The sequence below is a fragment of the Ambystoma mexicanum genome, chromosome 3p, assembly GCF_040938575.1.
Source record: "Ambystoma mexicanum isolate Mex_15411 chromosome 3p, UKY_AmexF1_1, whole genome shotgun sequence".
Lineage (NCBI taxonomy): Eukaryota > Metazoa > Chordata > Amphibia > Caudata > Ambystomatidae > Ambystoma > Ambystoma mexicanum.
Genome location: NC_090925.1, coordinates 113,399,134 through 113,419,255, shown reverse-complemented (window position 1 = coordinate 113,419,255; position 20,122 = coordinate 113,399,134). Strand labels below are relative to the sequence as shown.

At 46.9% G+C, this 20,122-nt stretch overlaps 1 protein-coding gene across 2 annotated transcripts in view; it reads right to left on the bottom strand.

Annotated features, from left to right (window-relative positions):
* Positions 1-16,331, bottom strand: part of LOC138580140 (myosin light polypeptide 6-like) — an 80,050-nt gene extending 63,719 nt beyond the window's left edge. The window contains exons 1-2 of one of the 2 annotated variants that reach the window (XM_069650457.1): positions 16,141-16,331; positions 8,804-8,831 (exon numbers count right to left, since the gene is read on the bottom strand). In XM_069650457.1, coding sequence (XP_069506558.1) covers positions 8,804-8,831; positions 16,141-16,143 — 31 coding nt within the window. In that variant the 5' untranslated portion in view covers positions 16,144-16,331. The remainder of the gene's footprint in view (positions 1-8,803; positions 8,832-16,140) is intronic. The other variant, XM_069650456.1, reaches the window with a different exon arrangement.
* Positions 16,332-20,122: the final 3,791 nt, after the last annotated feature.

The following is a 20,122-nucleotide window of genomic DNA, read 5'->3' as shown; positions in this document are numbered from 1 at the left end:
GAGGAGGGCGGGAGCACTAGCCTCCTGAGCCGAGGAGCATCTCCAGCTACACACGGTTCGGCCGTGCTTCAGATCACCCTGCCTCATCGAATTCCCTCAAGGGCGAGGGTTGCCTTATCACAGTCAGGTATGCCCATCGTGCACATTTATTGTTTTCCAGTTGTACGTCGAGTTCTGAGGCGCAACGCTTCTTGAGAATCGACTGACTTCGTCGGTTTCTTCCGCCTGGCCCAGCAATGGCGGGCGCATCGCGGCACCAGAGTGAGGCTCTGGCCGCACGAATCAGCTGTTGACCTCCCCATTCATGATTATCCCCTCCGCCGGCAGACGGGAACGCCGGCCTCTCAACAAAGGCCCGCACTAAGGCCCCTGTTTGCCCCCTGTACAGTGTCTACTCGGACCTTTAATCCATTGCGAGTAGAGGGGATACCCTCAGTCTACACTATTGTGCTTTCTGGTATGTCTTCTGCTACTCCGCAATCATAAACATTTGAACTCGGTTTCTTTCACCTTCGATAACTGTTTGCTACATACGCTTATGCCTCCAACTCCGCCGCCTCTATGCGTTACTGCTGCCACCTCTTAATAGTACAGTCATTTTCAGCCCCCAGTGCTTTATGCCTCATGACTGCTATTTGGCTGTGCCCTTCGTTCGCTAACGGACCACTGCAATTGTGTTGTGCCTTATGGTCGCTAACTGACCACTGCAATTGTGTTGTGCCTTATGGTCGCTTACGGACCACTGCTATTGTGTTGTGCCTTATGGTCGCTAACTGACCACTGCAATTGTGCTGTGCCTTATGGTCGCTAACTGACCACTGCAATTGTGTTGTGCCTTATGGTCGCTAACTGACCACTGCAATTGTGTTGTGCCTTATGGTCGCTAACTGACCACTGCAATTGTGTTGTGCCTTATGGTCGCTAACTGACCACTGCTATTGTGTTGTGCCTTATGGTCGCTAACTGACCACTGCTATTGTGTTGTGCCTTATGGTCGCTAACTGACCACTGCAATTGTGTTGTGCCTTATGGTCGCTTACGGACCACTGCTATTGTGTTGTGCCTTATGATCGCTAACTGACCACTGCAATTGTGTTGTGCCCTATGGTCGCTAACTGACCACTGCAATTGTGTTGTGCCTTATGGTCGCTTACGGACCACTGCTATTGTGTTGTGCCTTATGGTCGCTAACTGACCACTGCAATTGTGTTGTGCCTTATGGTCGCTAACTGACCACTGCAATTGTGTTGTGCCTTATGGTCGCTTACGGACCACTACTATTGTGTTGTGCCTTATGGTCGCTAACTGACCACTGCAATTGTGTTGTGCCTATGGTCGCTAACGGACCACTGCAACTGTGTAAGTGTCATATGGTCGCCCTCATGTTCCTTACCAGACCACGCGCGCTTAGACTCTACTAGGTCAACATGCCCCCCTCCAACAGTCTAACTACTGCAAACTCTCCTCTGTACTCTTTCAGTATCCTACTTACCAGACTGCTGCCCTCCCTTCTCCTCCTTATACTGCACTTTGGCTGCACTGCACTATACCTTACCACCACCTCTATCTACCACTCTTACTTGCATCACACCTCTACTATGCCATCCTACGCTCACCACACCAACCCCTATCTCAACAACCCAGCCCTCTGGATCCAGCACTTCGCCACCAGACCTTCACCTAACCTACCCTGCTCTATCTCCTTGAGAAATGCTAGACTTGGCTCGCGTTTTACCCACGCTTCCCATCATTTAGCTCACCGCATCAAACTGCCTCTCCCTTTGTCACCACCTACACTTTCACCTAATCTACCACCATCTTCCAACTCCCCTAACTCAAACAATATCAAAGGCGCGCTAATCAACGCCAGATCACTCCCGGCTCACGCCCTAGAAGTAGCTGACTTGATCATCAACCTTGACCTCGACTTTATAGCAATCACTGAAACCTGGCTCCACCCAGCTTCAGGTCCTCTTCTCTCCCTCGCTATCCCTCCAGGCTACAACATTATCAGACATGACCGTAATTCCATCCAATCTAAAGGAGGTGGCATCGCCATCATCCACAAAAACGCTCTGAACTTCCACCTCTCAGCCACACATCACGCCTCCACTCTGGAAGCACTGACAGAATGGTTAGGTGTGACAGCTAGTTTAGCTATCACCTTCCATCTACTCTACCGGCCACCTGGCCCACTATCCACCTTCGCGGAGGACCTCTCTAACATCTTCACACACAACACCAAAGCTATCTCCCAGGTCTTGATACTGGGGGATTTTAACTTAGGCCTCCACTACCCCAAGGACACTGCTGCTTCGTCTATTGACAACATCCTCACTAATGCTGGATTCACTCAGTTCCTAAACCAACCCACCCACAACAAGGGCAGAACCCTTGACTGGCTAGCCGCCCTCAACATCACCTCTAACCAACAGTGTGCCTGGACAGACCACAACTTAATTACATTCAATATTGAGTCCAAACCTATCAGCCTCCCTCACAACATTGCCCCGGCTATGGCCACCCGTAACAAACGCAACATTACCTGCGATAGACTCCTCCCCCTCCTCCTTCCAGCTCTCAATGACCGGGATCCCTCATGCTCTGACCCTACGGCCTTGGTCGACACATTCAACCAGGCCATGCTTATAGCCTTAGACACCATCGCACCCTCGAAACTGAGAAAATCTAAACCTCGAGCCCACCTAAACTCTTGGTTTACACCCCATCTCAGAGCCCTGCGCAAAGAAAAACGAATTGCAGAATCCCCCTGGAGAAGCAATCACTCGCCAGCTAACAAATCACGCGTACTCCTGGCCACCCTTAACTACAAGGAAGCTATATTCCAGGCAAAGAAAGACACATACAACAAACGTATCGAACAAGCCAAATCTAACACCAAAGAATTGTTTAAAATCCTAAAAGAACTTGAAACTCCTGCTACTCCACCTGACACTTGTACCAAAGATAGCACCTGGTGCTCCAAAATCCAAGAAGCTCTCCTAGGTAAGATTGCCACTCTCCAAATTAAAAACAACAAACAATCTAGCCTTCAATCCAACCCTCTACAGATCCCTATACCTACCATAAACCTCTCTAGCACAGACTCTCTGACTCCTTTTAGCTTCTCTCCACTCTCCATTCTCGAAGTGGAAAAGATCATCACTAGCCTTAAACCTTCCAATTGTCAGGGTGACCTTTGTCCTGCACCTATTATTAAGGAAGCAGCTCACGACCTAGCACCATTCATCACTACGCTCATCAACTCCTCCTTCAGCTCTGGGATTGTACCGGACAATCTTAAGGATGCGTGGGTCATCCCGCTTCTGAAAAAACCTACCCTGGATCCCAGCATACCCACTAACTACAGACCAATTACCACTGTACCTTTTTTACTAAAAATCCTTGACCGCGCGGCCTACCTACAAATTCAGGAATACCTTGAATCATATAAACTTCTGGGACTCAGGCAATCAGGGTTCCGGCCTCGCCATGGCACTGAGACCGCCCTTATCGATTTAAAAACGCAGATCGAAGAGCTCAAAGACAAAGGCAAACTGGCGTTATTACTTCTCCTGGACCTCTCTGCTGCTTTTGATCTTGTCAATCACAAAATTCTCTGCCATCACCTCAAATCAGCCGCACATTTCTCAGAAAATGCCTCTACTTGGATCAGATCCTTCCTGGATAATAGATCTATGCGCATGTTTTCCCCACTTGCGGCCGCACCACCCGCTCCGGTCTCTTGTGGTGTGCCTCAAGGGTCTTGTGTCTCGCCCACGTTATATAACGTGTTTACCAAACCCCTTTTCGATATTCTGGACCATTTGGGCGTCACGTATACCAATTACGCTGACGACACACAGATACTAATCCCCATCACAGGAGACTACACAACTGACTCCCGCGCCATCAACGCCATCTACCAGGTCATCCAAGCGTGGATGGCCCAACACGGCCTCTGCCTAAATGATGAAAAGACATAGCTCCTCATTCTTGGTTCACCACAAAAACTCACTAAACTTGACCCTGCTTTCAAGTCTTTCACCATTGATGGGAACACCATCCCTATTGCCAAGGACACGAAAACCTTAGGGATTTACATCGACTCAACCCTATCCTTGACTAGACAGTCCAACGCAGTCTCATCTGCAGCAGCGTATACTTGCAAGCTCATCACTGCCTGTCGCCCGTTCCTAACCACTGCCAACTGCGTAACCTTGGCCAGGACCCTCGTACTATCCAAGGTCGACTACTGTAATGCCCTCTACCTAGGTACTAATCTCCGCAACTTAAACAAGCTACAAATTGTCCAAAACAATGCGATCAGAGCGGCCCTTAACATTCCTAGGCGCCAGCATATATCTGGCACCAGGCGCAACCTGCACTGGCTCTCTATCCCACATCGCATCTCCTTGAAGTCCCTGGCTCTCACACACAAATGCCTCCACAACCAAGCCCCTCGTTACCTGGCAAACAGATTCTCTTTCCACAATTCCACCAGACCTCGCAGAGCGGCCCAAGCCAACTGCCTTGTCATCCCGCGTTTTAATCTCCAAAGATCAGGTGGAACCAGCTTCCCCATCCTGGCAGCCAAACTTTGGAACTCACTCCCCAATGACCTTAGAGCAGAACCTTCCTTCCTGAAATTCAAACACCTCACCAAAGCTTGGCTATCCTCCCAAGACAGCTAACACCAGCTTACTGCCCTACTTGCACTTTGACCTACTCTGCATCCATTATTAACTATCCTGTATATCACTGCCTTATCTATATGCGCTTGAATGTATACTTTGTAAATTTTGTAAATCTTCTTGTAATACTCCTGTAATACTCTGTCACATGCCTTGTCATGCCTTCATCTTGTTGTAACTAAGTTAAGCGCCCGGTTGCCCCTGGGCCTGGTGCGCTATAGAAATAAATAAAATACTAAATACTAAATGTCTATCTTTAGCTTGGTCTAATTAGATTAGGCCAATTTCAACAACAGGGCTCCTACTAACCATTCGTAAAGGAGCCTGCCCCAGACAAGTTCCAAACACAGGGCTAAAGTCAAATTTTGGACTAGTCCAATAAAGTACTGTGCAGAATGCCATAACTAAGGCAGATGTGCGCAACCACAGTGCCTCAAGACGTGAACATTCATACAGGCAAACGAAGCTAAAATTGCTCGAGTATCACAGCCACCAGGCAAGGCGTTAATCCAGGTAAAACTATGCAGGCAGTCCTCCAACCATGACAGGAAGGCAACAGTGCAGCATTTGATGCTTGGTTAGCTAGAGCATGTACAATACATCCAGGCTCAGTTAGTAAAAAGATCTAGGGAATGCACATTACCAGAATTTGCTACGAGTTGTACGACGCCAGAGTAAGCAGCAACTTACTTTACTATTGAAAAAGGCCCACTGGGATTTAGGCCCCATAATACACAGCTACAGGAAATGTGTTAGTTAAGTACAGTACGGGAAGTGTGGCAGCGGTTGTGTAACTGAGTAGGCAGCTTGCCTAATAAGGGGCGGAGCTGGGATGGCGATATGCTCCTCAAAAAAATAAAAATAAGAGTCCGTTTGAATGGTCTGAAAAGCATAGCAGAGACAGGGAGTGGCTACCAGCAGCAAGAGTGATCATTCCATAAGAGATTGAGGTGCTGGGGGTAGCTTCTCGAGCGTGCCTGCAGGATGGTGTCAAGAGGAGACACTAGGTGCCCGTGAGCCCTTTGTGGTTCATCAGTGCCAAAGCTAGATGCAGCCCAGGCAGAAAGTGAAGGTGTGAGGGATCAACAAAGTTAGTACTGGTCACCCCTGAAACCAGGTACACGAGCCCCACAGGATGCACAAAGCATCCTCCTCACAGCCTTCAGTATACTGGGAAGATAGGACACTTTCCAAAAGGGAATAGATGTCCCACCGTGCTCAACCACATCCAACAGATGACTGGGGGGAGTCCTGGCCCATCGCCCAAGATAAGCCACTCACACAAGACTGATGACATGAGGAACGTTGAGCCCCAAAGGCTGCACGATATATATCTAGGGAAGGGCGAGTTATCCAATATGCAGGAATAGTGACCAGGAGAGCAGCAAGGCCCATCCTCATTCACAAAGTCCGAGAAAGTTAATAATGGTGCGAGGGAGCAGTGAATGACGAGTGGTGAGGGAGAAGGGTTACCATAAACCTCAGATACTGTCCGTATGCAGACACCAACATTCCAACGCAGCATCGCCCAGTTGCACAAGCACGTCACTATGATTACATTCACACATCAAGACAATGTAGTTTCGGATACGTACGGTTGGAGATCACGGTTTTCTAGCGTTGAAAGTACTGTGAAATCGCACAAAGCTCTCATTGATGGCACTATGATGGAGTATGTAATGAAACAGAAACCTTAGAAGGCATTGAGTGGCGAAATACCAAAATCACCAAAAAGGGCCGGGGCACTGGGGGGGGGGGGGGGGAGGGGGCGGTGAGCCATGGTACTCCGATCGCACAGATAGGTGGGTGAAGGGATAGACTCTGTATTAGGAGTACAGTTGGTTATCTTATGAACACCTACACCACCAGCCTGACAGCACTTCCCTGGACGAACCTACTAGGCCTTGTGAGTGTGCATTCCTTGGCATGCAAGGACTATGAATGTAGAGAGGAAAGCAACCTAGTGGGCGATTAGCAAACATGGGTGCTCGGGTGGATCCCTGGTACAGGCCTAGCCACCCTGGTATTTACACGATTTGTTGGATAGACTTTTCAAAAGGTAACTAGGCAACAACCCCCTTCCCTCCCACCCAGCACAGAACATATTTAATCAACCATAGTGCTTTGGCCTCATCACAACACAGCATATAAATTAGTCATCGCCAGTAAAGTTAAAAGGCAGTGTAAAAACAGCTCCTTTACATGCCACAGGGCTCAGACCCACACCACTAGTTAACATGGACCTGTTGGCATTAGAAACGACTTGGAGTTTTGGTCTGTGCGATATTGCCCTGTGATGGTTACGTCACCCCACACCTCGACATGCAGAGTACCTCGGGTCCTCGCCTATATTGTTTTTAACCTGTACATTAAACCTTTTGGCAAAGTGGATACTGATGATTGCCCGAATTACAAAGGATTACCCAGATTTTGGTCTGGTGCAGAGAGCTGCATCTTCACAAACCAAGAATGCCTTGACAAGAACATTAATCCTAATAAAACCAAGGTTATTGCCACTCATGCAAAGGACAGTCACAAGGAGGCCCCATTTTGGCCACACAATTTCAGCAAATGGCCTGCACCCAGCCCAGCATGAGTAATATCAGGACTGTTGCGCATTCAGATCTATAACAGACTTCAAATCTCTGAAATAGTGAAAACATGCTTCTCCCACCTGCTCTTTTGGTCTTTCCCCACACAAAATAATAGCTATAAATGCTTTCACCATCACTGCGGAGGGACTATGGGACTGTTTATCTGGGCCTGCCAGAAAAGCAACCATCGCTGCTTCACATGGTCCATAATACGGTCAGAATACTCACCTAAAGAGTAAAGTGAGACGATCCCGCCTATGCTAGCCCCTACACCTGCCCCCCATCACTATATGTCGATCACATAATGCTATTTATGTCGTTAGTGAAACTATTACCATATCTTCTACATCCAGCATCATGGACACTAGAGACCATGCTCTAGTTGCCCATTCATTCTGCCCAGATTCAGGAGGGAGCGACCCAGTGGCAGGCATTCTCACCAGGCTGCCTCAAGGTGTAAGGAACAGCCCTCTTCACTGCGAGCTGTGTCCAAGAAACCTGAAAATGTGGCGATTCCAGAGATAACAGCTACAATACTGCCGTCTGCTAATCATCACTATAACCAAAAAGTGATGGGAAGGTTTTGAATGAATCTGAAACACTGGCCCTGCTCTGGGCAACCTTCCACACCACCGTTTTATAGCCTGTCTGCACCATTGCAAAAGGGGTCCAGCCATATGCAAATCAGTCAGCTACTGCCACCAATGGGAGCAGCCCTTCCCAAACTGCTAGGCCATTCCCCATCTGCACTGAAACAGTTGGAGCATGCTTGATTTGCACATTGTCTTTCCCCTTTTATAATGGCTTGGCAGGAGAAGAAAGATGATCTGGAGGGTTGCCCACAGCAATGCCAGAGGTTAGGATTAATTCCAAACCTTCCAGCCATTACCTCCATTGTTTTCGATCTGCTCTCCATCGCCTCTAAAGTGCTACGATTTCCAGGGGTGACATGGGCGCTTTATAAATCCCACTACATTACTATGGGCTCCCATTGCTCTGGAGGTTGGTTATCTATTGGCTGCCTAGCGAAGGGGCTTCAGTGCTTTCAAATTGTCATGAAGCAACATGATTCGCCCTTCTCTCCCCAAAAAAAAAAAGTTTAAAAACAAACATGACATACTAGAGGGGCCCTAAAATTGCGCAGACGCCCAATTCCCCAAATACCAATAACACAGCTGACTAATAACAAACCACACTAGAAGCCATGAACAAGCGAGTGATCAAGAACTGCAACCACACATGGAAATGTAGGTTAGTGTTAAGATGAGGAGGGCAGAAAGAAAAAAACTCAAATCCAAGTGCAAGAAAGCGGCATGTAATGAAACGGGAGTTCCACCCGCGCGCACACCACCTAAAGGAATGCAACACTTACCAGCTAGCTGGTCTGGTGTGAACTCAATCTGCAGAGAGCATAAGAGAGATTGGGGTGAGTAAGAGACAGGACAGGGCATGCACGGTTCAAGAGAACCAGGAGAGGACCCCACCCATCATAAAAAATACACAGGCTTCACTTACCACAGATCTGGTCTTCTGAAAAGTCACTCTGTTTGGGGCAAAACATAAGGGTGAGTGTTGGCAGCTCTTGTATAAAGTGGGAGACAGGGCATCATGACAACCCAGAGTAACATCTTGCACAGCCACCTACATGTAACTTCTGACCCACAAGTAACTTGTAATGTTATGTCAGCTGCGATAGTCGTATTTAACTACGCAGATCTCCATAATGCCCCCACTTATGTAATGTGAACTCACATGACCCACAAGGCCATGATCTATACAAACTAGAGGGAAAAATACATAAGTACTGTGGGCTTAACTAGATTGAATAAGGGGAGAACATCTTATGGAAAGGGACCAAGCAATGCATTTTCCTCCAAACGATTGTAGATGGGGTTTCAGCTCGAAAACAAACAGCAAAAACAGCAAATGTGAGTAAGAGACTTTTTGTCCCTCATCAGCGCTCCAAAGATTCCTCAGAGCAGTATAAGAGCTACATGAGCAACCAACACTGCCATTTTCTGTGTTCTGTTAGCAAACACTCTCAGTGAGATCAAGTCCCACACACAAGCAGCCTCCAACATCTGGTTCTCCTTTCAGGGGCATGCATTGAAGGACAGTAAACCTATCCAACACAAGCATCCTATAAACAAATTTACTGGCAAGACACGATTCATACAGGGAAGAATAATGGAGAATTCTGGAATATATTAAGGAATGTGGCCCCTTTTCCCCGGATACATAAAACACTGTCAGAGACCCAAACATACGCTCGGATTCAAGTCAGAGTGGAAGCATTCCGCACAACCGAGTGTTGCTTTAACTGGGACAGACTTTTAATTGCACAGGTAAACAAGGTTATCAAAAACGCCTTCCCACTCACCAGGCCTACCAATTAAAAAGTGGTTCTCTGTCGCATCAATTATTGCAGCTGCATGTACTTAAGCTTCCCAGCCCAAAGCAGCAGGCAAATTCCAGATGCAGCTTGCCTCTTTGGAGTACCTCTTAGGGCGGTCGCAAAGTCACAAACATGGCTGTTGCCCCACGAACTAGCAGGAGAAAAAGAGCACTACACAGTCCAGACACCTGTGGTGTGGCCCCTTTAAAGTAAATGTATTGCCCGTTTAAGGATATGTGTCATGACTACAGTTAATAAAAAGGGGCCTCTGTCCGCACGTGCGGCAGCAAACTCCGGGAATGAGCAACGGGTGCAATGGATCACTGTGTGGCCTGGCGTGTGATCACTGCCTGTGTGCTTAGACTGGACAGTGTGCCCACAGAGCCAGGGAAGATGCAGTGTGTGAGCCCACCCACCCATTGGTGGACCGGGTGAACTTGGTCGCTCCAGGGTGCCCCCTTGCCTGTTTTATGGGTGCCCCAACAATGGCAGCCCCGTTTTGCATTCCTGTGGCTGCCCACACAATTTGTTTGGCTGGTGAAGAGGGAGCCCCGCTGTGGGCAGGACGCTGCCAGAGCAATAATGCAGTGGGCTGCCAAGGCCAGGCCTGACGCGTCGAGATATTGCACAGAGGACCCTCTGCAAGCGGCACCACCTGCTGAAAAGCTCAGGCTGCAGCGGTGAGTGGCTCACACTCCGGGCTCGCTTAGGCAGGGTGCTTGCTGCCCGGGTTGGCCTCCAGGGGTGCGGCGGTGAGCGGCTTTACCGGAACAGGAGCATCATTGGAACACCTGCTCCCACCTTTCCTGTCACTCTGGTCAGCCTCAGTGTCTAGTCAAAGGATCGAAAAAAAAGGGTCGACAGGACAAAGGATCGATTTTTTTTTTTTATTATATTTTTTTTTTAGGTTTTCGTTTTGGAAAAAAAGTGATTTTTAGCAAAAAAAAAAGGGGGTTGGGGACCCCCAACCCCCCCAAAAAAAAGTTTTAAAAAAAAACGGAGATCATTTGTCCTGTCGACCCTTTTTTCGATCCTTTGACCTACAACCGTCGGCCTCCCTTGGCCCTCCTCCTGCTCCCACCTGTGAGGCTAAAAACCTCGGGGTCATCTTCGACTCCACACTCTCCTTCTCTTCTCACATCTCTGACATCTCTAAGTCGTCACACTACCAGCTGCACCTCCTCAGAGGCATTATTCCTTTCCTCTCCTTCCCCCAGGTGCTCAATGTCTCCAGAGCTCTGGTTCTCTCTAGGCTGGACTATTGCTACAGCCTCTTTCTAAATCTGCCTGCTTCTACTCTCCGACCCTCTGCAACTCATCCAGAACAGGACCACAAGACTTGTCCTTGGCCTCAAGCCCAGGGAATCGTATCTCTCTAGGACTGAAATCTCTGCACTGGCTCCCAGTGGCTGCGAGGATAAAGTTCAAAACCCTCGGTATGGTCCACACGGCCTTCTGGGGCCTGGGGCCTCAATACCTTCAGCTCCCTCTTCCAAAATATCTTCCTTCTCGAGCTCTTCGCTCATCCGCCTCCACCTCCCGCAGGGTCAGTCGCTTCACCAAGCAACGAGTTGGTGGTAGATCTCTGGAACAGCCTCCCTGAAACTTGAGGAGAATCATCTCCAGTTCTGGAAGCACCTCAAAACCTTTCTCTTTGCTTCTGCCTTTTCTCCTCCTCTCCCCCGCTGACTGCCTGGCCGATAATGAAACTGCATTGGTCACCTGCACTGGTCACCTGGCAACCCCCCTGTTCTCAAGCCCAGCCACCCCCTCCGCCCCTACTTGCACACCTGCACTGCCTTCCTGCCAACCCCCGCACTTAAGGACTGTTCTGTACCCCTACAGTTCCGCCACTAGCACTTGACACCTGATGTCTGCACTACCCTTGCACTTGCCACCAGCTGGCCGGACGCTACTGATTGTTTTTTATTATCCCATGTATTGCACTGTCCCCTTCCCCTCGCCCCCGCACTTTCCTCCTTCCCCGTCCCATGCACTTGTGTGATCTGAATGACACCTGGCCTAGTAGGATCACTGTCTGTCTTCTCTGTTCCCCCTCCCTTGCCGCGCCTTGAAACACTTATGATATGATACAGCATTTAGGTTTGAATATATAACATCTCAGCATCGGTCTGTCAACCTGCTGAGCTACCCTGGTAGGCTTCTACTGTACATCGTGTCTATGGATCGCTTGATGCACTAAAAGTGGGTGTACCTGTGTCATGGAAGTGATTTAAAGTGGAAATGTACAGTGTGGAGTTTGGAAAGAAGCCACATGAAAGAAATTGCACCATTTTTTAAATATTATTTTGAACATTTGCAGGCGAGCAGCAGTGCTGCTGTGATATTTTCATGGCGTGGTCACAATGATCCTGATCCTGCCCCAACCCCTCTGACATCTCTGGAAAACAAGAGCAGCTTTCTTAAGCAAGACAGTGTCGGGGGCGCACAAGGCCAACTCTGGTACTACAGGCGGCCTGCAGAAGCAGAACGTGATACCGACATCTGTCAGGGAATTTGCAAGCAGCTCCATGTGGCACTGCAGCCAAGCTCCATGCCCCCAATTGGGACGACCAGGGTTTGGATCCTGCTCAAGGAAAATAACTGCAAAAACACAGCATTGAATAATTTAACTTAAAAAAATAGAGTTTCTTTTTCAGTATTTCCAGCGCGGGCGACTGAAGAGGCTCAGGCGAGCTACTAGTCGCCCGCGATCAACCGTTTGGCGACCTCTGGTCTAGACCCATCACCAGCTGTTCCAATTGCAACAGCAGTAGTGACAGCCTCAAAGGAAGACACTTGACAAGCAATGGGAAGGAGACCGCCCAGACCACCCGTGGTTCAGCTGGTGCAACGAGAGGGAGGAGACCCCATTTAGGAAGACGGATGTGTTTTTCCTGTCGCACCCCCAAAGAAGTGCCATGCGGTATCTCCAAAAAGTGTGGGAGGACTGTAGCACGGTTCCCCGAGGTAAACAGCTTGATCCTGGAATCTAGGATCACCAGGTGGCCAATGGGCCAACTGCCGCCAATAATGCAATGGGTGTGCGGACAGGAATACACCCAATGTTGTGCTCAGTTATATGGTTAATGTTGTTGTTTAGTTATAGAAAAGGAGGAGTGTGGTGTGGCCCCTTTAAAGTAAATGTATTGCCCGTTAAGAAGAATGAGTAATGACTACAGTTAATAAAAATGGGCCTAGTCTCACACGTGCGGCAGTGCAGCAGACTCCAGGAGTGAGCAACTGGTGTCCATGTCAGTCATTGTTTATATGCCATGTGATCACAGCCTGTGCGTTTATCCTGGCCCGTGTGCCCACAGGGATGGTGCGCCCTCCCTCCCCCATTGGTGGAACGGGTGAGGCTGGTCATTGCAGGGTGCCCCCCTGCCCATTTAGCTGCTTGACGCAGCATTTGGTGTCTTGCTGGACGCCCCAGCAACGGTGCGTCTGGACCCAGTACACCGGGGGTCAAAACCCAACACCTACAGTCAGCTACAAACTAAATGCACTGTTAAGCCTAAAGCTTCACAAACATGTTTGTCTGCATTTACACCACTAAATCTACAGGGACAAAGCTCCACCAACACTTCAACCTTACGTTGGACATGGGTCTGGGCAGTAGAAAAAAATACCTCTTCAACCAAGCAACGCACGGACTAGTGCCCAACCCCTCCCTGATTCAGGGACTAGTGGTATCCAGTTAATATGCCAATGCATCTTACGTTAATGCTACCCACTCCCCTACCCTCTCCCTTCAAGTCCCTGCACCATGGCCGGCGCTAGGATATGCGGGGCCCCAGAGTGGAATAAGAGTTGCAGGTCCCCTTATTTGCATAAATGGTGACCAGTGATATTACAGAAAATGATTTCAAATTATTTTGTCTTTAATGCACAAAATATGGAAAGCTATATTAAAAACATGTTGCCATGAGTAAGGCAGGTGACAAATACAATGTGACGTCCAGTATACGATTTGCCACTGGTAACGTTTACCGGTTCATAGTGACTGTTCGACAGTCAAAGTTTCGAAAATGACAAAACATTGAAGAAAAAACACTTTGAATGCATTTTTTATTGGGTGCCTTTTAAAACACTTATTTTACTATACGAAACTAAGCCCTTTAACATTAAAAAAAATGCATTCAAAATGTATTTCTCTCAAAACTTTGTATTTGAAAGTTGTGTCATTCGGAACTACTTTTTCGAAACTATGACAGGACACCACATCTGCCAGTGTGGCAATAGCTGTTTTGAAGTAGCAGACAAAATGAGAAGAAAGCCTTATCAATGTACTCCCCGAGCACCTACATTGGGGGGGCGAGCAGGCCAAAACGTTGGCGAGGTGCAGGAATTAAAATGGGACGTAGGGGATCACATAATAGAATGTTGCAATGACAACTGAGGTTAGGTGACTGTTGCTGAGATGTTCTGTTTAGATCTTCCTTTAAATCATATGGCTTTCCCCCGACCACAATACCTGCTGTGAAACGTGCTGTAAAGTGTTTTGGGATGGGTACAGCTCCCTCACATCACTAGGTGTGGGCACTTCTGGTCCCATAGTAAAAATCTAAAGCTGGCACCTCTAAACCACATAGTAAGTGTACATAAAGTAAGATATACAAGTTTGATTCAATTAACATTTACACATTAGAAAAAAGTGCACCAGGCAAAAGAGCATTGGCATTTAAAAAACTACACCAGAAAAATTACCTGAGGGGGGAGATTTTCCAATAACTACACTGGCAAAATGAAAAGGTTGCCCACCTTTTAATCCCAACAATCCATAGTGAAATTTTCCCAGGAAAAAAAAAATCCTAGTAAGAGACGTGTTTTGATAACACTTTTATGCGGTATTGTGGGTAAGCGTCTGCACTTGGAACATGATAATCTGGGTGAAATCTAAAAATTAAAAAAAAAAAAAAAAAAAAAACACAAGCACGGTAGCAGCCACCATCTGAAAAAAAGATACAAACACACACACCCTAGAAAACACCACATGGTCACACATCCTAGAAAACACCACATGGCCACAATGTGGGAAAACAACCTGTCCAGGATTGCAACCTCTTCCCACAGCTTGAACATATACATACTTGCCAACCCTACAGATGTAGGCAGTAGGCTACTGCTTTTTAAGCAGTCCTACCGCCTAAAGATTTCGGTGAAAGATCCTACTGCTTTTTTCAGTGGCAGGTAATTAATGTGACTCGAAGGCAGGCTGCAGGACAAAGCATGCAACACATGAATTAGTCTGTGCAGGGGGCTTTGTAGGCAATTACTTTGAAAGCACTCAGACCAACCCACTGACTTGACAGCTTCTTGATCTGTCCAGGATATGCCTTAGGTGAACCACCAGTGAAGGGAAGTGGCAGAGCGTACCACCATCACACAGCATCTGCCTATCAGACTGATGATGGTATCAATCTCCATGCGGTTATTCATCTTGCACTGCAGGAATACATATGTATTGCCCGGGCTACTGCTACAGAGCAGTGACAAACATTACCTACCAGCTCTGTGTGATCATCTTCTTTGAAGTTAGGTAACTGAATTTGGTGTCAAGTTACCATCAGAATTATACATTTTTAACATTAGAAAATGTGTTCCATGTTGTGCTGTTTGATGGGTTGAGTATTTTAGAATGCTTCATTGGTGCCAAAATTGTAGTTTCCTGTGATTAAATTATTATGGGAATTATTATTTTGAAACTTGAAAAATCCTACATCTTTTTGTCACAGAATGTTGGCAAATGTGCATATATACATGACTTGCGTGCCCACTCATTTCCCCCTCACTCACATGTTTGGCTTTGAACACTACTCTGTCTTTTATAAATAGGAATTAAAACAAATATAATGTATTCGCACAAATCCATATAGAAACAGGTTAAACAAAAACAAATTGCAATATTATTCTCCCCATGTTGAATGGGAGACAACAAATACCAGTAAGAAATTCACCAGAAGGCAAGAAAATCCAATTTGAGTTTTAAAAATGTACTTTCAAGACTTACATTCTACCTATTTCTGGTGTGTTAAATATGAACATAGTTTACGCTTCGAGCGATCTCATTTAAGTGACGTGACATGGAGGAGGGCGTGGATGTATGAACACTGAAGCTTCTCGCCCCAAGCAATGGTCTCTTAAACGAGCCATGACATGTCAACCTCTCCAAAGAAAGTGATGAGCAGTAATGATGGGGCTTGCAGAGTCTGGTGGGAGGGGGCATCCGTCCTAAGAGCAGGACAGAGGCCTGGGAGGCGACGCCGGCGCGGCCTCCCTGAGTAGGAGTCGCCCGAGGAAGCAGCGCAGCTTTGCCCGTGCCTCGGGCCGGCTCTGCTTGCTCCTCCTCAGCAGCCTTCACACTCTGCTCCCCCTCCATGCACAGTAGCCCCCAGGCTCGGCTGCTGAGGCTCCGCCGCTTCTCCTCCCTGCACAGCCCCTGCCCCTCTCTCACCATCTCACCACCGCCTCCTCTGCTGCTGCTGCTGCTGCTGGCGCGTGAAGCCTCTTCCTGGCATGCAGCCGCTTCCTGTCAGCGCGAGACCCTCTACCCACGGCGACGTCACGGCGCGGAGTGGCGTCTCCGGCGTCCAATCACCGCGCGGTGGCTGAGGCGGGCGGAACGCCCCGCGTTGCCATGGGCATCTTCTCTCCATACACGGTAACGCTCTTAAGAGAAATGCCCCCTCCCACCAGACTCTGCAAGCCCCATCATTACTGTTGATCGCTTTCTCTGGAGCGATTTACACGTCGTGAGACCATTGTTTTGGGCAAGACAAGCAAGTGTTAAAAAATGCAAAGTTTCATTTTTATTCTAAAAACACATACAAAGCTGCCTAAATGAATCTACACCCTCTTCCAGGCCACTTTCATGAGATCACTCAAAGCCGTTTTAAACTAACTATATTCTTTTCCGATGTTCATGTTTAACACACCAAAAACGGTTCATTTTTGGTACAATGTAATATTTTCATCACACAATATATATAAACCCTGTATTTGTCAAACATTGAAACACAGTTAACATTTTCTAACAATACTCTTAGTCTTGAAAGTACATTTTTAAAACTCAAATAACATTATTTTGCCTTCTCATGAATTGTATTCTGGTATTTGTAGTCTCCCATTCAAGATGGGTAGAATAATATGTTTGCCTAACCTGTTTCTATAAGGATTTATATATTTGTGTGAATACCTTAAAATGGTTTGTGTACTTTTTATGTCATATTTTTAAAAATAGAGTACTGTTCAAAGCCAAAAATAGGGTTGAGGGAAAACGATGAGCGCGCAAGCAAGTAATTTATATATGTCCAGGATGTTGTAAGAGATTGCAATCCTGGAAGGGTTATTTTCTCACATTGTGGCCATGTTCTGTTTTTGTAGGGCATAAGTAGAGGATATATATGAGTAGGCACACTTTTTTCAGAGGGTGGCTGCTACCCCACTTGTTATGGCCTCAAAGGACGACAGGACGCCCAAGGTAGTTGCAACTACTTTTATTCAATAACAGAACAGGTAGCAATAGTCCAGGAGACGGGACAGGGCGAGTACTCACAGTCTTGGCTGAGATTCCCAGTTAACCTACTGGAAGTGGGTGTGCAGAGGACTCCACGCAGTGTTCTTCCAGGGCCCCAAGGAGGCTCCTATGGCATTGGACTTACACCCTCGAAGTGAGCTGGTATTGACTTGGGCCTTCAGTCACATTGGTCCCTCTGAAGGAGCAGCGCTGTCCAGACCGATTTGTCTGGCGCTCCACCAGCCTCCAACTGGCGCCAAGAGTTCCCACTCGCGGAGCGCGGGTCCACGAGATCACGTTGGCCGAGATCTCGCGAGACCGCGCTCCCGCGATCACGTGATGTCCCCACACACCTCCTTTGCTGGGAAAAAGGACAAAGAGTCGCCCCATGACGAAGTCTGAAAACCTGCTGGGTTTTCTCTTCTCCCTTTGCGGTCTGCCCTGGTCTGCGCGTGGAGCAGGGTTGTTGGGGTACTCCTGGGGAGGTGCAGGCGATTTGGGACTTCCTTGTCTTGCTTTCCGCTGCAACTCACTGGGTGAAGCGGGGGAGCTGCTGCTTGAGTACTCACTGCTGTAGGGTGGCTCCTTTCTGGCTGGCAGGGACTTTCAGGTGGCTGTGGAGGGTCTTGGACTTCTCCGGTTTCCGATGGTGGCTGTGTGCAAGGTTCCTTGCGGCGGTACATGGCCACCCTTTCTAGATATGTATACACAAAGGAGGAAGAGTGTAAAACCTTAGTCTATTGGATTGCTCATCTGTCTGAGAGGAGATTATTAATGGTCACCCATACCTTTAAGTCCTGACAAAATGGACTAGGATTATAACACAAATTTTAACATTAGATCTTTTTAATTTTCATATATTCAAAACTCAATAAAACATTGTTAGAACAACTTGTTTAAAAACACTTTGTGCCGCTCAAGATTATGACCCACATGGTGGGTATAACACCAATCTAATGGGGAAATTTATACCACAAAAAATTTACAACATTAAAGATTTCACAGACACATAACATTTAACATCTGCTAAAAATGTACACAACGTGTCGATTATCAACATATCCCGACATGTTTCAGTTCTTCAAGCTTCCAAATGCTAGAACTTTCTTCTGGGGAGAACCTTATTTCATAAGTTTTCACCACCATGTGTTCCTGAGTAACAAGGAGCGATAATCCAAACAGGGAGTCACCTACAAATGACATCCAAACAACAAGCATCAGACAGTGAGCCATGAGATTATCATTATCCAAAGAGCCCGTCTAGACCGCACAGGTGCTGCCCAAAGTCAGGATTTACTGAGGAAAACCAAAGAATTGAGTCTTCCCCTAAAAACCACAAGCTACTACACCTCTATGAGTGTTGGTGAGTAGCGCTAGGGACACCGTCCCATCAAATAGCATCAAAACTTCTTCTATCAAGTTTTCTTTTAGTCACTGGGCACTCCAAATCGCCCTTCTGTATTTACGACCTGCATATCAAGTTTAAAACAAACATAACATATAGTAACTACCACCATTGTACCAACTGAAATAACAAAGTTGCTACAGGAAACCACACCATGTGCTCCTAAAATGCCATTTTAGAGCGATGTGCGCCACATATTGACACCCACTTTTTGAAAACACCCGTGCATGCACCATCACCCATATATTACCTCTAGACTTTACTATGGCACCCAGCTCTTAATGTCAACATACGGGAAACCGCAAAGGAGTCCAGCATAACCTTAAACTGAAACATGGAGGCAAAAGGGAAAAAGGAAAACATTCCTATCAACCGTAGTCCACATACAAAAGACATAATTGTCCAAGTAGCATCAAATAATGCAAAGCCTACACAGGTATACTCAGCACATGCCCCTTACCTAGCACTTGGGACGTTTGTAAGCGATATTCAATCAACACTACAGCTAAGTCAATGCCTACTCTGGGATGCTGAGGAAAACCCTTATTGATGTATTTTATGTCCAGTTCAGTACTTTGGATCACAACCCTTGTATCACACCCCCCTCTTAGAATCCCGCTGACCCCACTGAGCCAAGAAGTAGGTTTGTTTTGCAAATTTAAAAGGTTTATTTGGACAATTCAACAATATATATCTATCACACTTTATAAATAAATTGATAATGGATATTACACTTGTGAATATGAGCAGTAGTCAGCAAGAGGTAACTTATGAATAGGAACAGAAGAATAAGGTGGGAAAGAATGCTTTATATGGTTCAAGGAAACGCAAAGTGGAATAAAATGCAGTACAGAAATAACTTGTTATGATTTTAGCGAAAGGTAATATGATCACTTTTTCTTTGACAATTCACTCTCCCCCTATGCAATACAAGAAATGGAAGGAGAGCACAGAGTCTTCAAGAATCCCAACAAATCACACTTTATAATGCAATACACAGTTCCAGTTCTCCCAGCAAGCTTAGGGAAAACAGGGATGAGTTTTAAACACCGGCGAATTACTTTAATGCGGTTTGCAAGGAAGTGAAAAGGTGCTAAAATTGCTTTTAATTCCCTCTAGAGGTTCAGGGTAGGTGATGGCTACTTTATATTAGTTCAGGATCACTTTAACAATACTTTATGAATGATTAGCAGATTGCAAACAAATTTTAGCAAAGAGAAGCAAAAAGCTGCTGATTTCTACAGATGAAGAAATCGGGCCAAATCGCAAATCGCGGTAAATTTCGCGAGTGCGTGTCTCGCGATTACGGAAAAAGTATAGGGAGAAGAAATCTCGTTCCTAGCACAAACGGTTCCGGAGATACGGATGATTTAATAAAGGTAGATTTTCGGATTTAAAGTAAAACTCAAAATGACAGGTGCCAGCTGGCAGCTGCAGAATTGACAGGTGACAGTTGTGCAGCTTTAAAAATGACAGATGACACGATTTCTAGGAGGCTGTTCTAATTAGGTTAAA